General features: G+C 35.0%; 1 protein-coding gene across 3 annotated transcripts; it reads right to left on the bottom strand.

Moving 5' to 3' along the window:
* Positions 1-1123: 1123 nt before the first annotated feature.
* On the bottom strand, positions 1124-18176 carry LOC131156772 (probable glutamyl endopeptidase, chloroplastic). 3 transcript variants are annotated; one of them, XM_058110710.1, is made up of 15 exons: positions 17757-18176; positions 16791-17007; positions 16198-16308; positions 15830-15875; positions 13205-13314; positions 12593-13096; positions 9894-10022; positions 8231-8530; positions 7704-8162; positions 7524-7589; positions 6283-6343; positions 6033-6182; positions 5776-5913; positions 5193-5506; positions 1124-1461 (listed from the first exon to the last, which is right to left on the bottom strand). In XM_058110710.1, coding segments are annotated over exons 1-15 (2916 nt in total). In that variant the 5' UTR covers positions 18067-18176; the 3' UTR covers positions 1124-1460. The 3 variants fall into 3 exon arrangements, with proteins under 3 accessions (XP_057966693.1, XP_057966691.1, XP_057966692.1); XM_058110708.1 differs by having other exon boundaries at positions 1124-1447; positions 17757-18100; XM_058110709.1 differs by lacking the exon at positions 1124-1461 and having other exon boundaries at positions 5125-5506.
* Positions 18177-18505: the final 329 nt, after the last annotated feature.

Genomic DNA, 18505 nt, shown 5'->3' with positions numbered 1-18505 from the left:
TTACTTTAATTGATCACTCCTGCCCTATACCTAAATGAGAAAAAGATCATACAAAAATATGTGTGTTGGTTGATGGAAATTATAAATAGAACAACAGGATTGTGCCATCTCCATCAACTCTTCTGTACACCTGAATGATTGAAAAATTTGAACAAATGACTTCTACTAAACAAACCTCCTAGGGAATTGGTGGCTAACATAGTTGTTGGAACTAGCCAAGACAGAGAAGTCCCTTGAATGGTTCAAGGATTGAGAGGCCAAGCTCAACTGCCATGGAGCTCTTAGGGAATTTACAGGTGACAGCAGAAGAATTTTTTGGTCATCTTAGTCCGAGCCTAACTGCAGTTAGCCATCTGCCAGTGTTGTTTTTCGCTCTTGCTTTGGAATTGAAGTCAATTGTGGCCTTTTCCCTTTCTATTTTTTTTTTTAACTTTTATTTTTCTTTGACTTCCTTGAGCCTTGGAATTGAGATGCTTCCTAGTTTGGAGTTAAACCAAGTTGCTCCTCACTTCCTCTCCTCCTCATTTTTTCCCCCCATTCCTCTCTTACTCCTTTGAATTGGACAAAATTACATTAAATAAATTTGCATAAATTCAAATCGTCAAATATCAATTTACATGTTTGATAGGTAAGAATGAAAAGAAATCAAGTTTTTGACTTCTCTTTTCTGATCATAATTCTGTTAAAGCATTCAGTTGTTTAGTCCTACACATACCCTTCAATTGGCTTATGAAAGACGAGCCAGGCCTTGTATAGTTGTTTCATTGAATAAATTTCCACCACGCAATCATGTGTCAACATTCTTGCATCAAGGAATCATGTGAAGTTTTTCTTCTTCTTAAATTTCATCCGATGTGAAGTTTAAATCTTAAATCCAAATTTGAACAGATGTTTTATATTGAATTCTTCTGAATGCATACTCAAATTTAACTTCAAATCTATAATACCAAATGTTACTTGGCCTATTCATTCGTTTCATCTTTTGCATTTAGTATATTATATCATGTCTCCAAGCAATTGCTTATGGGTCATTCATCGCTTAAATTTTTAAATATAATTTTTAGATTTCATCATAAAAATGTTAATTCCTATACTATGAACATTCCATTCCTAAAAATTGATGTTCCACAAACCAAACATAACCGTAGTTTTCTTTTTATCCAATCCATTGAAGCTGATCTAAATATGAAACAATCCTCCAAGGAAAAAAAATGTTTTAATCCAGAACTTACCTTTTGGATTCAAACCTCATCACCCCTTACCATGAATATGTTTTTTTACATGTTACACATAACTGCCTGCATGTATTGGAAATGGACGTCAAATTGGGTAATGGGATGAAGGCAAATGATGTACATTACTAAACTGATGTTATTGCTCTAATGACTATCTTCCTTGGGCTTATGCTCTGGCTCCCACACCTTTCAGAAATGGTTCTGACTGGGATCTGCATAAGAACATCTTCCCCAAAGAAAAAATACATATACGTGATTATTTATTCCAGGCAAGAAAAATATGCAATATATTATGAGCTCTGTTAAAAAAAGAAGTCGCAATTATTTATGGTGTATGCATTTCTCTTTACGGACAGTATATACATAGTTTTGCACAATATGATGGAAATGGCAAGTCTTTTTGGGGCTTGCCGAAAAACTAGAAATCAGACCAAAGCCTATCCCATTAATCTTACTTCAGTCTAGGTTTCAATTTTTAATTTTACTTGTTCACTTTTTGTTTCAGTTTCGGGTTTAGTCGTGAAATTGAAACCAAACTCACGACGACGATAACAACAGATTAAGCTTCGAGCCTAGTGGGATCAACTATATGAATTCTTTTCTGCCGATTTATACGATCTCGGACTTTTTTTAACAGTAATTAAAAATCTTTACCCACTATCTCATTTGTATTTATTTTAGGTTTACCTTAACATTCTCATTTTGGTAATTCTTTGGATTTGTTGTTTCTTAGTCACCCAAACATAGCTGGTTTATAGTCATCCTATAAAACTTTCTATTTATTTTAAAGATATTCTGCAATCATACACCACACCAGAAGAACTTCTCTATTTTTCCAGACCTTTTCTAACTCTATGTATTACATCTTCTTTGATTTCTCCATCTTTCATAATAGATCCAAGATATAGAAATCCCCTAGTGCTATTAATTTCTTACCAAGTTTAATCTTTCTTTCAATATTCCTCCTAGCATGAAACTACAATTGATATAGTGTCTTATTGTTCCTATCCTAAAACTTCTAGATTATAAAGCTTCTTGCTATAATTCTAACTTTGATTCTGCTCCACATCTAGTTTCATCAATCAAAATAATATTCATCTGCAAACGTACATCATGCAAACTCATAATAAGTTCATCCATGGCTTGTGCAAAAACCAAACTAAAAACCCAAAAATAAAAAACTTTAAAATCTAAACAGACTTTTAATTTTATTGGATTTTATTTGAAATGACATACCAGAAACACCCGGATAAACTTTATGAGATATTGATGAACTTCTGAGTTGCATCCAATCAACTCGGGTTTTCAGGCCTCATCGATCGTTTCATGGCATAGACAAACTCAAGCAATAATCTAGAGAATAACATGAGACTGTTGCCTTAATTTCACACATTAAAATTATAGTAATATTTTCACAAAACCCTAACAAATTCCAAGCACAAAGTAAAGAAAATAAATAACGGTAATCTCAGTCACGATCTTTGAAATTTCTTCAAGTATCCTTTCCTTTCACAGTTCTTGTGATCAGGGTTTTTTAACGTTTCTTTAATGGAGCTTGCTTTTTATTTTTTGTTGGAGGTATTTTTCTCTTTTGAACAACTAGCTTGTTATTATCCTGTCTTTTAAAGACTACAAATCAAATATGGAACATAGTAACTTTTACAGCTAGAGTCCACTCCTATCCAGTCAACTTTATCCACTGAACAACACACTCTAAAGCCCCTAGTACCTACAGTTTCTAAGCAATTCTTTATTAAAGGATTGTCTCCATGGTTGTCAGAAGAGTGTTTCAGTCAGCTTCTCTCCCTGGATCTCAAAGATACATTACTCTTATTCCCAAGGTGGATTGTCCTTCAAACCTGAAACAACTCAGACCAGTCTTATGTATGTGGCTCATAAAATTATCACCAAAACTCTAGTTAATCACATTAGGTCTCACATGAAATAGGTGATCTCTTCACATCAAAGCAGTTTTATCATAAACTGGGAAACCACTGTCATCAGTGGTTCAAAAAGTGCTCCATTCCAGAAGAAAATAAAGGTAGACCAGATGTCATGGTGTGGAAAATAGACCTTGAAAAAGAATATGGAAGAGAAACAAACAGGTTCCCAACAAGCTGGGTCTCAGTTGTTTGAAGTGGTTAGGTGTTGCAATTCCTCTTCCAGGTTTGCATTGATTCGGAATGGGAAAAGGACAGATTATTTTGAACCTGAAAAAGCACTAACGCAGGGAGGGGACCTGCTCACTTCTTACATTTCTGTGTTGTCCACGGAAAAAAATTGGGCATTTTTGTTAAAGCTGTTCAGGAGAAGAAATTGAAGTCTGACAGTTTCCAGAAGAGGACCCTCACTTACCCATTTGGTTTTTGCGGATGACCACATCCTTTACTCGGATACTTCTGTCAGAAAAGTTGAGGTGCTTGAATGCCTCCAACCATGCTGTGACATTTCAGGACAGAAAGTGAGTATTGCCAAATCTAAGGTGTATTTATCCCTCAGCGCCCCAATAAGGCTCCCAGCAGGCTATTGCTTGTAGAAACAACATGCAGCACACAACAAACTTGGGGAATACCTCGGAGTTCCTATCCTACATGAAATAATATTTACCACGGAAAGAGAGATGCTTGAAAAGAAGCAAAGCAGACTTGCTTTGTGGAAAGGCCAACGACTCTCTCGCAGGGAGAGCTACAATAATTCAAGCTCTATTAGTCTATTACCTCCATCCCTCTGAATGCCACACAATTTTTCTGCATTCAAACATGCAAGGCCATGGATCATGAAACAGCTACAATGGCCAGATGTGGAAACCTCATCTCATGAAATGGAGCATGCAACTCTTAAGAGCTGTGGGGGATTTGTTTTAGAAAGTCTAGAGCTTATGAATAATACTTTATTTACAAAGCTAAAGAGGAGAATGCAAACAAACACTTCTATCGTTTGGACCCAAGTCCTTGAAAAGACACTTAAAACCGACCCGATGGAATGCACTAGGAACCAGGAAATTTCTTAGACTTTGAGAAAATATTAAAATGCAGGAACGGATCTCCTTAGGAAGGCACTGTGGGAGAGAGGGTAATGGGCAAAACACTCTTTTCATGAAAGATTTTTGGTTCCACGGTAAACCTATATCCAAGTTTCTTTTAAAAGGACAAGTCACAGGCAACACTACAAAAAAAGTACTAGACTTCATATGTCACTGCAAAAGCAGTGCCGATTAACATTTTATAGAGTTTCTGCCCTGTAGCCTTTGTTTATAATATCCTTGGTACAAAGGTGGGGGCAAGCAATGCCACAGAAGATGAGCTCATGTTGAGCCCTGCAACTAATGGTGTAGTCTATGGGTAACACAGGCAGCACAGGAAGGTGGTATTGTCAGAGACAATGCAGAATGATGGTGTACCCTAAGGATAACCCAGGCCTTGTTTGTGGCCTAAAACATATGAAGTTCTGAGATTAAGCTCTGTTCAAAATTTAAAACTGTAAAGAGGAATGGATTTTTAAAAATAAAACAAAATAAATCGAGCACAGGTGTTATCCCAAAAAAAAAAAAAAAATGAGAACCCATTTTTTAGTTTTACCTGGTTTTCAGTTCGGGATTGATTTATAAATACATAAGCTGCATTAGTCCAGTTGGGCTATATTATTATTTTTTCCTAAAAGCTGAACCAAACAAACCAATGTTCAGCCCTATGCAATTGTTTTGTTCCAGAATTTCAAGAATTTTCTCATAAATTAATAGAAAAAGTGAAATAGAAAAGACAAAACTAAAGACTCCATCTCCACTCAAAATTAAATGAACTTATTAAAGATTTGTTTCTTTTCCTATTTCATTACCAAAATTTAAACTGAAAAAAAAGAAAAGAAAACAGCAGCATGAAAGAGATCATGAAAGAATAATAGAGATAGAGATTTAGCACTTTTAATATTGAATATACATGTAATAGGTAAAGAAATTACCACAATAATGACCGTGGTGTAGACTGAAGTTCGTTGAGCTCGAGATCAGCCAGTTCTGAGCTGCCTCCCCCACTGGCAGTAACTACTTTGTTTTCAGAGTCTGCAAGTCCTTTGCTTGCATCATCTTTGCGTACATCAAGATTTGCATCTACCTCCAAGGTATTTGACAGGCAGTACTTCTGCAGCCACCTGTCAGTTTCCCAAAGGACATGCATGATGCTCTCTCGGGCAGAATAACCATGGCTCTCGAAAGGAAGAATCACCAGACGGCAAAGAGCACCATGACCTTTCAGAGCATTAAAGAAACGATCTGACTGCAACAATTGCAGATCCAAGTGCAGCAAAGAAATAAAGTCAGAAGAGATGAAAGCAACTTAAGGAATAAAACAGCCTAAAACTAGAGACTTAGATGAAGGAATTTATTGATTATTCTTTTTTTTTGGGGTGGGGGGGGGGGGGGGGGGGAATAAAAGACACATGAAAACTGATATTAAGACGTGGAAGCAATGATGGGAAAAATTATATAGTAGTCAAATGGTAATAATCATTATAAGTTGAATCAAGAAAGGGCCTTTTCTTTTACCTGCATTGTTAAAGTTCCTGGATTATTGTCCTCTTCCCCATGAATAAGCAAGATAGGCTTGCTAATTTTGTTAGCCGACATGAAAGGACTCATGTCTACATAAGTAGAAGTAGCTTCCCACAATGTTCTGTCTTCATTCTACACCAAAGAAAACATGTAGAAACAGTGAATATAGAATATAAGAAATATAGAATTCTTCAACAATTGGGAAGCATCAAAGGAACTTATTTTTTTTTTTTTACAAAAAAGAGGACTACCTGGAAACCAAAAGGGGTAAGCGTCCTGTTATAAGCTCCAGAGCGAGCAATTCCACAACAGAAAAGATGAGGTGCATGTGCTAAGAGGTTTGCAGCCATGAATGCCCCATAGGAATGACCCCCAATAGCAATTTTCTTTGGATGAGCCACCTTAACATGCAACAAAAATGCTCTAGTCAAAAAATCTATAATCAGAACCATGCTACTAAAAATTTAACCATAAACAATATAGAAGAATGAAGAAGCTTACTCCACGTCGGATAACTTCCTCTACTGCAGCCTCTGCACTTGCAACCAGTTGTTCTACATACCTGATCAGCACAAATTTGATTTATAGTTCACATGGAATACTAAGCTATTGCATTTTATGCCAGAGAATGATTAGTCTCTTCCACAAAAGGTTTCTGCTAGCTATGGCCATAAAACCAATAATTATGCCTATTTAAAGCACTCACAGAAAATAAATCAAGACCACTCAAAAGAAAGGGAAAGAAAAACCAGAGAGGAGAAATTCTCCCTTGTAAAAGTTTGTTACATTTTTAAATATTTATAAATTATTAATTAAATTAGAAGTTTTTTAGAAAATAATGCACACACAAATTAGAGTTTTCTTTCTCAAACCATCTATGATACTGATTCAATTGGGAACAGACACTAAACATCAAATCACTACTGTAGCAGCAAAAGTTACCTAAATATCATAACATTCTGAATGGCTGTCAAAGGAAAATGCATCTAGGTAAAAATGGCACTATGATAAATCCTTTTTGATGGAAATATGGAGGACTTGAAGAAATGGCAAGAGACCATGGATAATGTAATCAGATATAAAGTATTGTTTAACTGACAATCCCGATTGATAAATAATTACACATGCGACCAATTCATACAGCCACGACGCAAACTCCCTAACTGGATGACATAATAACTGAAACTAAAATCTAGATGACAATTAGCGGTTTCCTCAAAATAAAAGATCATGAAATGATCTGGAGAATGAAAATGGGAAAAAGATGCTGAAATTCTCGTCTAATAAAAAGTAGAAATAAAAGCTGGAAAGGCAATGTCAAGGAAAGAAATGAATGCGAAACCAACATGGAGAGGGTTTTTATTATATGTGGAGTTCCAATATCATTTTCACTTTCTTTTTTTTCCAAATTCCAACAAATATATTTGTTTCCCAAATATTTCTCCAAGCAATTTTCCAAACATTACCAAGTCCTCTCATAGCCATTAGCAAATTCATAGAAGGGTATCTCTTCCCTACCAATAATGAGGGAGAGGGAGTATCTGTTAGCAATATAATAAATTTATAGTCAGGCATCAGTGTGGTATCCTTCCAAGTAGAATGAAGGATTCAGTGAAAAAGTAAATTTGGTCATTAACCATAAGGACAAAATATTTATTAATTCATAAATACAGTTTCACTTTTATCAAGTAACTGAGACAGAGAACCCACATTCTTATAAATTTGGGTCATGGATTGATTACCTATCATTTGCCTCTTCATCACCCTCTCCGATAATAGGAATGGTTGGTCCAGATAAAATAGCAAATCTACAGTTAAATCAATCACAAATCAGTCCATGATGTCAACAAAACTAGCCTATAGGAATAAGTAATACTGAAGAAAATGAGTGAAATAAACTGGAAGGAAAAAAAAGTGCATGCCTTCTAGCCAGCCAAAGAAGTGCTGATGTTGGGCCTATGCCTGCAAATTCATTAGGAGAACCACGAACTTGCCCAGCAGCATCCTTGCTTTTAAATTCTCCAGGGTAGGACCAGACCAGACATGGAAGAGAACCATCTTTTGAAGAATCATATCCAGGCGGCAAATATAATGTCGCGGTGAGTTGAACCCCATCCTTCCTCTGGTACCTGATCATCTCTTTCTGTAGTGATGACAGTTGAGGGTATGGATGTGGAAAATTTGTAATTTGGGATGCCTTCTTATCTGGCCATCTTTGTAAATAATATTGGGTGTTTTCAGTTTTTGACTCCTTAGAAGCCAGTATTTTCAATTGGTTAATATATAAATCCCCTTCATTCTGATCAGACATCAAAGCAACAACAGTTTCATAATACTTTTCCTTGTCACTCTCCCATATTCGTTCTTTGCAGCCTGTATTTCTGAAAAAAATTGTGTTAGACCACTGTTGTACCATGTAGGGGGATGATGGTAATTTTGAAAAACTTACATGTCAAATAAATCAAGAAATGGAATGTTCCCTTCTGGTGTAGCACCACTTCCATTCAGTAGAATATATGTGCTTTCGTCTTTTTCCTTCTTTATCTTCGCAACAACATATGTAGCAGCAAGTGTTCTCCTCAACATAGGAGAGCCAGGATCAGAGTATACGTCTTCCGATGATCTATCAAATAGTATGCGCGGACTCACATCTTCAGATCCAGGAGAAATAACCCAGGTTTTTGTTCTCCGTGTTTTATACCAAGATTCATAAACTAGAGCCAGTGAATCATCACACCAGGAAATTCCCCTATACAGACAAAAATATCACAAATCAGATTAAAATTCTAGATTATCTCTGTAAGCAGATTACCAAAACTAAAGCTATAGCTGAACATACAAAGACTGCGTAACTTGCGGTAACCCAGCCATGATTTTGAAATATACAGGACAAGTGCCCACTTTGATGTCTAATGTGCTCATCAAACTCTACAATGTAAAATTTTTATTATAAAAGTCTCAAGAGATCCAAAATTTATGAAATAGAAGTTATAGAACTAATGCAAGGCATGGAAGTTGGACCCATACACATGTAAGCACACTAGAGCGCAAACATATGTGTAGTTTGTACAGATTCTAAGTTCAACATTCCTTAGCCCCTGGACCAGGCTCCCACTCACTCTTCTAACTTCTGATCTACTACCAGAGTATTGAGTGTTGGATATGAATGTTCAAAACCCTGATAAAGTTCAGCAACTATTCTGGTTCAAAAAACCCAGCACACCAGATTCATTAAAATTGTTGTACAGAAATTACTATTATTTTGTGCTGAAAATGGTGTTACCTAGCTTTTTCAAGAAATTTAACATAAGGCTTTTTTATAGGAAAATAAGCATCTTATTTAAGGAAAAAAATACAAAGCAGATGACCAGTACTCCACTCAAAACAGAAAGAAGACAAATATAGAAACACAATTGAGACAAAGCAAAACTCAAAACAGAAAAAAGTATAACAAAGATAGCCAGTTACTCTGAATATAAGACAATAGAACTCCTGCAAACGCATGAACCTTTCATGCTGAAAGAGAGAAGCATTGAAAACCAACTGGCATAACAAAATCATTACTCTTATTTCCCCAAAAACATGTCAAAGAAATTAGTATGAAAATAATACTAGTGATATAAGGTCTGGTCCAATTCTTCGAATAGATATTATCATTCTTTTAGACATTCGTTCCATGACAGAGAAAATCATATTCTTCTGTCAGGAAAACTAGTACTGAAAGTTCATTCACTGATTCACTAAGCAAATATATAATCAAATAAAGAATCAAAATATAGGGTAAATTCGGTTTCGTGTTATTTCTGTTTCAATATTTTGATATGCATTTGTATCTAGTTCATTTCTGTCTTCTAACGAATAGCCGAAAGATAGTGAGATTTTCTGGACATGTTTCATGTGGTCAGGTCTTTAAAAAGGCATGAACGGAAGCAGAGACAAATATTCAGACGTATAATATAAAACTATATGGATAGAACAAGCAAGTTTACATTTTCTTAATACATTCCCAAAGCTGACAACACAAAAGAAACACATCATTTGATGTAACATGCACCAACAGTCATTCATCTGTCAGATAATTATGAGATCAAATAAAAAAGCCATCTCCATACCCATATCGAAGATCAAGTTTGTGTAAGATTGATGGCTGTTCACCTTCGAGCAGCTCAGCAGGTTGCATGTATATTATATCACGTGGAGAAACTTCCAATTTTGCATCACCTCCATCTTGTGTCTCCACCCTAGAAACCCAACAGAGTTAATATACATGACTAAGAAATCTACATGTGTGTATGCATACCGATGCATGAATAGTAAAGGCTATTAAATATTGTAAAAGCATTGTGTCATGGAACGTAAAAACAAATACCACAATCAAGATAGTATAATAACAATGACAAACAACAGAGGCAATAGGTCCTTGTGCATTAATTGAAATATAAGAAAACAAATGGACAAGCAAATACTAATTATCATAGAAACGTTAATAGACAAAAAATGTTGAAACTTTTGAAGCTCATTTATCTGACCAAAGTTACGCTGTTTGATTCTACCACGGCTTCCCTACTAAAAACCAGAAATAGAAAAGCTAGCAACTTGTTAGGTTAATATTTCCAAAGCTAAAATAAATTAAAAACCTAATTGAACAAACACTCATTTTCGTCCTTGAATCATACATAAAACAATTGAAAAATATGACTAAAATAATGACAAAACAAAAGACACAAAGTTAGAAGATTGAAATTAACAATAATTATTTTACTTAATTATTATACTTCAAAACACTTTTTATTGCTACAAAAACAATTGTATTGTACGTGACAACCAAAATACAGTAAAAATATTTTTTGAATAGCTTCTGTAATTTTCATTTTTGTAAGAAATTTTAAGGGCATATATTTTAATTATAGTTCAAACTCGCATGGCCATTATTTTTTAATTTTAATAAAATATTATGTATAAATGGACGATTTGATCCACAAGAGTGAATCTGGATATTATGGGGGGGCATTTGGTTTATGACATCAAAAATATTCCTGGAATTATATTATTGAGAATAGCATGCCTATCTCATGGGAATATTTTTTTTTATTTGCATTGTAAGATTCTTATCAATGTACACAGGATTCCCACGCCAATGTTTGGTTAAACATAGGAATCTTGGCTGGTATTTTAAGAAGATGACCATTATACCCTTAACATGGGTAAAAAATATATGGAAACCAATTATATTTTCAACTCAAAAATGCTATTAGTATGTACTTAATTAAATTTACATCCTAAAATTTTCAACAATTATAAATTTTAAACATTCAACACTTAATAATTGATTAACCGAAATAATTGAGGACAATATAGTGTCTAAATATTAACTATTATATTCAATTTTATAAACAACCATATTACTTTTATTTAGCAAATTCAAAATGTCAATTAAAATGTTACTTAAGATAATTAACACTTTTACTAGACATTTGAAATGTTGTCTAATTAAAAAAAATTAATTAAATTTTTTTATTAATATTTGTTCAACATTTTTAATATTTCTAATTAACAAATTAACTAACATTATGTTAATTAATATTTTTAATTTCCAATTTAATATTTCTAATTAAAATTTCAATTCTTTTAATTAAAAATTAATTAGAATTTAATTAAAACTTTACAATTAACATTTTATATATTTTTTATAATTAAAATATTTAATATTTATGCAAATTTAAAATTTTTACTATTAGTTTATTAATAATATATTATTTCAGATATAATAATAGAGTGTGATCATATTATATTATATTATAAGGGCATTATTGTCCAAAAGCTAAAATAGTAAGGGCAATTTAGTCTCAAATGCAGGATTTTTATAGGGATAGGATTCTCATGAAACTTACTCGTGAGAGGAGGCGGAATAGAATGCCCATGTTTTATGAGAATCCTTTCATTCTTAGGAATGTGAACATGCTGCCACGTCAAATTTCCATGCTCAAACTAAAGTAAGAATGGAATGTCATGGGCAGCACATTCCTGGAAATCTTGACAGGTGCCACAAAATAAACGCCCCTAAAGTACTATAGCAACAAAAAAGCTGAAAATTAGTTTTCAATTTTTGGGAAAACAGTTGAAAACCAACAATAGAAAACTAACAACTCACACAAAAACATTTTCATAATTTGTTTCTTTGTTGTATTGCAACAACAACAGAAAACAAAAAATAGAAATGACTCTCGCCCATATTTTGTCAAATCAATTAGAGGAGGGGGGGTTTACTTTTTTTGAGGGGGTAAAAAAGAAATATATTAAGAGAAAATAAAAATAAAATATGAACTATGAGTGCATAAGAAGTCTTAAAAAGAGGAGAACCAAACATGAGAGGGTTTTACAATTGAAGCCATTATTTCAATTTTTCAGTATTAAGCAGTTCACAATATTTGAAATTGTCAAATCAATTAGAGGAGGGGGAGTTTACTTTTTTTGAGGGGGTAAAAAAGAAATATATTAAGAGAAAATAAAAATAAAATATGAACTATGAGTACATAAGAAGTCTTAAAAAGAGGAGAACCAGACATGAGAGGGTTTTACAATTGAAGCCATTATTTCAATTTTTCAGTATTAAGCAGTTCACAATATTTGAAATTGCACCAATGTGACAACTAATATCTTCCAGATTAGACCAGAAGCAAAAAGAAATTTTTTATAGTATCAAGCAATTTCCAATATCTAATAGTTAGGCCTAGAATTGACATAATGTCTTCTACATTAGATAGAAGAAGCATAAATAAATAAACTGAGGAAAGAATTTTCAGGTGTATACCAATAGAGTGTTGACGGCTTATCAGCTCTCCAATTAATTGAGCGCATCCCCTTACGCACACTATTGAATGCAATAGGAATGTCCTCTGCAAGCGGCAGATCACAAAGTTCCCTAACAAATTTCCCATCTGTTGTCCAGATGTCAACCTTCTTGGGAAATCTTCCACATGGTACAATAAATGAGTATGGCCGGTGAATTGAACTAATCATAAGGTACTTCTGATCAGGGGAGGGGTCTATTGATGTATAAACAGCTTGTGGGCCAATTTCCTTCACTGTCCCATCTAAAGAAGCCAGAACAAGTTGTGACATAGCATAGTAGTCAAACAAATCTTCATCGTATTCATCCTTCAGAAGATCCTGGAAAGTTCTAACTTGAATGACATCTTTCTGCTCATTAGATTGAATTTTTGGGCCAGAAGGAACTAGAGGTTTCTTTGGAGGTTCCCCTTGAGATAAAGGGATGGTGCATACTAGTAGTGTAGAATCATCTACCCAAATAAAACTGGGAACAAAAACAAAAAAAAAAAAAAGCATCAGCCAGACAAAGGACGAACAAATGAGCCTCCATAATAATAATAATAATAATAGCATAGAGAAAAACTAATCCTACTTGTCAAAAACTGCATTTAGATAGGTATCAGGTGACTGAAATAAAGGTCCAGCAACCCCTGTTTCAACATCAGCGACCCAAACTCTTAGCTTGCTACTATCATTGTCCTCCTGAACCACAAAATGTTTCAAAAATTAGAGGAATACGTGGTGAGAGCAAAACAAGAATGCATAAAACTAGCAATTCTGATTAGCATGAATCATGTGAATTTACTGATAGTCTCCAATTTTGGTTTCTCTCTCCCTCTACCCAACTAGCGAGTTAATAACAAATGTTCATGGCAATGATTTCAGTTGAATCTTGAGACTGGATGAAATAGGGCAAGTTCATTTTATTTTCTTCATGGAGCAAAATACTATAGTAGTTTTTCCCTGGAAAACAGTCCAGATCAGAGGCAAGTTCTTGACCAGAGACTGGAGAAGGTTTGGCAAGGTGGTTTTGTTCTCTTGTTGGAGCAAATCATCAAGTGAATTGTTGCATCAGGATCTTATTGGTGTCAACTTACTGCTTTTGAAGTGTCTTTTCTCAAATTTTCTGTGCTAGAAGCGATTTACTCAACAGAATAAATTCAGGAAATTTGTGTATTGGGTGATGTACAGGGCAACAAGTCAAGAGTTTGTGAAGGGCTTTTAATGGAGAGATTTTGCTGGGAAATTTGACTCAGTAGTGGACTCAAAGAAAGTTAGGGTTCTAGCACAGCAAGCAGAAGTTTTGCCAATGTGAAGAAGAAAGTTCAGTAGAGTTATGTGGTCAAGGGTGCAATGTGACCATCAACCTCCAACAATGATCGTTTATTGGTTTTTACATCAAATATGATCAGACAATGTAGTTTTTGGGTGACGAAGGTGAATGGAGTGAAAGGTGGTCAGCTACTAGGATTTCCATGTGGAATGGCAATGGGAGAAGAAGAAGATTTGAGTGAATCTGGGCAGAATACTGGATAAGGTTAAATTATCTTCAACTGAGACCCATCAGGTACACAATACAAGCAACTTAGTAAAGGATGGTATTCAGACTCAACACAGCTAGTCAGGACTCAGGGCCCATCAAAAGGAAATCACTAATAGTAAACCCAATTCTTAGTGAATTAGCTGTGGTTGCGCTCTGATGGTAGGGTTGTAAGACACTTGGAGCAGTTGGGTTCCCATCACTTTGTTCCACTTTCTTCTCCAGAAAAGGGAATCTCTCTAGTTGAATCGGCTATAGCTCAGCAGGGAGGTCTTAATGAAGCAGAAACCTAGCAACCGCTGGATTTAGATGGGGAGGGAAGTGTTAAAAGTCAGGGTCATATTCCAAGCTCAAAGTCATATTCATCAGTTCCAGAAAGCGGATTCGTGGTGCAACTTGAAGAGGTAATAGATTGTGTTGAGACATCGACTTCTTATAACTCTCTGATGAATGTTAGTCTTGCAGCAAAGAGAAAGGGTGTTCGGAATCAAGGTTTGATGACAATAACGAAGAACTGCATGGTCAAGTTGTCAAGGGAAGGGAGATGAACCACCTTGCTAAAAAAAGTTAAGGGAACAACATCAGGTGCTAGGGATGGTAATAGTTCTTTCAGCAGTGGAAAGCAATCAGCTCAAGCTGGATCCAGATAAATTTACTTTCAATGAGTAACAATGCAGGCAGGTGTTGAGTTGAGGAAAGTTTGTGATGGAAAATGACGTAATTCTAAGGGGCGGCTGTCAAAAATTTATAGCGTAATAATATGGTAGCTTCTCTGTTGTGAAAACTGCAATTGGCGTGATGGTAAGGTCAGATGAGAAGGTTAGTGAGGGGGACCAATTAAGGGTATTAAGGGTGAATAAGAAATGGGATGATGAGTCAGACAATGAGAATGATTTTATGGCGAATTTGCAATGCTGGGGTACTATTAGATGTGTTTAGTGAAAAGTATGGGTATGCGTACTCAACTATTCATGTTTCAGTGACTCCTTTAAAAGGTTTAGAAGGTGTCCCTATTTGTGAGGTGACAGGATGGCTAAAGAAAAGCAAATTGTAGATCACAAAAGAAACAATATTCTGCTTACCCCAGGTTTCTCCTACAAAGGATGTCAATGGGAAAGATACTAAGGCTCAACAAATGCTAGGTGAGATGGGTTTGTGGTTGTCTGATCATGGAGGGTCTTAATTTGAAATCTTCAATAAATTATGACAAAAATTGAATAAAGAGGGCCTTTTTTATTTAGGTTGTGCTAGGCTCCTTTTCATTTTTTGTTTCTTTCTGATTTTCTTTCGAGGATAACTTGTCCTCCCTTTGATAATTATCCTTTTTTTTCTCAGTGGACTTCTTTTGCCATCCAAAAAAAGGAAAAAAAATAAATTGAATCACACTATTACAGTTATTTACAGGTAGCGTATGAGGACTGACTCTGTTTCAACCATATGATTTCCAGGATTTAAAAAATATATATAGACTAGCCCCACAGCTAATTACCAATGAAATAACATATTCATTTAATTCAAATCATAATTCAAATCAAATTATGCTTCAAGTCTCATCATAATTTATTAGTGAAAGTGAGGCTGGGCATGAGAGCACATTAATCTAATGAGAGTGTCTGAGAACTGAGCATACAACATGAGAAATATGATTTCACATCAGCAGTTGGGTTGGATTTTTACCTCCTCAACTCGGACACTGAAGGCTAAATGCTGACCATCATGTGACCTTATTAAGAGAAAAAATAGACACAATGAGAACAGAGAAAGAGAAAGGTAACATTGGCAAAAGTAGGGGGAAGACATTCATGTAAGCAAGAAGCTCATCCAATAAGGTTCAACTGAGTACCTCATGCAAGGCAAAGCCAAATTCAAATTACATGATTATCTGATCATATTGAATCTATTTTGCAAAACTCAAGAGTTGAAACTTCCATAAAATAAATAAATAGAATGAGATAATAGGAATTATTTGTTTCCAGTATGATTGAAACATAAAAACATTAGGAAGATTTTGAGGAGCAAAGTATGAAAAAATTTAGGGAGATTACCAGCTAACAAAATTTAGCTTGGCACCACTAGGGAATCCATGCACTTCTTTTTCTGGCCCTAGTGTATCATCATCCATTAATTGATGGATCCCAATACCTGTGTAGAATGACCTGAAGATGAACATTGGGATCAGAAGCATATAAACAACAGCTTAAGTTCAAGAGAATTGGAAACAAAAAATACAAGACCAAATGAATATGCATGATTCTTGGTATTTCTACACTTCCCTTTTTAAACTCATCCTGCCTGGAAAACCAGTCAGGCACAGAAAATGACGGTAGCTGTTCAACAGGTATAATCCAAAAAGCTTAGTTAAAAAATTCAAGTGACCAGATGACAAAATTCAGCTAGCTGGTGTGCATTCACACCCCATTTTGGCTTATATGGAATCTAAAACCACTTGAGGACCATACTTAGCATGGGACTCGTAATGATGAAGATGAAATAGATCTTCAAATTACTATAACCACCACCTAATGGAACATAGGCATGGACAGTCAAATATCAGGTCCAACTGTCTAGAAATAATGGAACAAGTACTCCTCAAAATATACATAATTAAAACAAAAAAAAAAATTATATTATTACTAACATCCGACTTCTTGTATTGCATTTTCCATCAATACGTATACCGGCCAGCTTTTCCTCTGGTCTTGCTAGCTCCACCAATGGAGGTAAAGCTCTCCGCTTGAGAAATAGTATTTTATCTCTCAGGGGTGAAAATGATAATGCAGGAAGGGGTGGAGCATCAACAATATCTTTAATCTCTGGAGGAGGAAGACGGTATCGACCACCCAGTGCCAAATTTCCTACACCAAGTGAAAAGAAACATGAATGCCAAAGATCAGTAAAAAATTACTTGCACCAACTGGATTAAATTCATTAGGAGTACATACACGCAATTGCATGCAACAAATTAAGTATGCACACAACAATAGGTGGATAAAATAGCTCCAATTTTCTAACTGTGATAACACACAACATAATAAGCACACTATTAAGAAGGTAATTTTCTAGTAAAAAAAATGGGTTTGTGTATAACATTTTTAAAACTGAAGCGAGTAAGCATGGAAGAACACCACGCTAATGCTACTGTGGCTTGATGATCCAGTAACAAAGCAATGTTATCCAGCGGTTAATCTTGTGTCATGTATCGGTACGGTTTTATAATGATGCAGCACGTATCTCCTCTCGAAATGGGAAGGAAAAGGTGGAATTTGTTTTCTAAAGAAGAAAGACTATCAGAAAATTCCCCAAAAGCAAGTCATTCAATATGCTTAAATGCATAAATTTTCTAAAATTGAACTCAAAATTTCATGATTCGCAGGACACTGCCACACTATTCAATCTAATTCATCAAAGCACAACAAACAAGCATATTCAATAACTGAAAAAGCTCAGACGTAACAGCTCTAAGAAAATAAATCCAGCTCGCGATCATCCAACAAGCTAAAATCCTCAGAAATATTAAACAAAAAACAAACTCGACATCAACTCCCCAGACGAAATCGATGAAAATAACGAAGGAGTTGTTTCATTTTCCTCCTTTTCGCAGTACCTTCATCCTTAGTCGACGCAGCATCAGCAGCAGCCGCAGCAGCAGCAACAGCAGTAGAAGAAGAAGCAGAGCCGTTGGAGCCTCCGCCTCCGCCTCCATCTTCTGCAGTAAGCGCGCTGACTGGTGCGAGATTGAGAAATCTAGAAGCGATCATGGCGGTGGAATTAGCGGGATTCCGAGAGCAAGTTATTCGAAGGTGCAGATGAGTGGAGATGGTGGAGGAACGGGTGAGGTTTAGTGAGAGAAGAAGAGGAGGAGGAGAGAGAGAGACGAGAGAGATGCGATGGTAGACTTTGGGAAGACGGATCATGATTGATTAAAGTGTGCACCGCCGTCTGCTCTATCCGCACTGAATCACTCACTCTTTAAAAGTCTCTACAGCTTTTTAAAAATACATAAATAAATAAAGTATTTTTGCTGATAGAAAAATATACTCTCTCTTTAATTTTTATTATAAGAAGGTTGGAATTTTTTGTGAAAAATTATATGTGGGGGTTTTAATTATGATTTATCGAACATAAATCATAATATTGCAGAAAGATCATGAATTGATTAAAAAAAAATACTATGCAGTGTTGGGCGAAAATAAAATTAATCAAAAGAAAAAGTAATATAAGGCGGTCCAAAATAGAACTAGCTAGAGAAATTAACAATTATAATCGTGTATTAATTAATCTTGAATAATGTGAGTAAGAGAAATCTACAAAGGAAGAGTAAAGAAAAGCAAATAATACATAAATTAGTTGGTG

Source organism: Malania oleifera, chromosome 5, assembly GCF_029873635.1.
Source record: "Malania oleifera isolate guangnan ecotype guangnan chromosome 5, ASM2987363v1, whole genome shotgun sequence".
In the NCBI taxonomy this organism is placed as follows: domain Eukaryota; kingdom Viridiplantae; phylum Streptophyta; class Magnoliopsida; order Santalales; family Ximeniaceae; genus Malania; species Malania oleifera.
The sequence above is the reverse complement of the archived record's forward strand: the minus strand, read 5'-3'. Positions and strand labels throughout refer to the sequence as shown.

What these genes read in the sequence shown, in the direction of transcription:
- LOC131156772 (XM_058110709.1), bottom strand. Translation starts at nt 18,066, where the DNA reads ATGATCCGTCTTCCCAAAGTCTACCATCGCATCTCTCTCGTCTCTCTC. An exon ending in TGCGTCGACTAAGGATGAAG is followed by an intron (nt 17,008 to 17,756) that starts GTACTGCGAAAA and finishes CACTTGGTGTAG; the next exon opens with GAAATTTGGCACTGGGTGGT. An exon ending in AAGCTAAATTTTGTTAGCTG is followed by an intron (nt 15,876 to 16,197) that starts GTAATCTCCCTA and finishes TCTCTTAATAAG; the next exon opens with GTCACATGATGGTCAGCATT.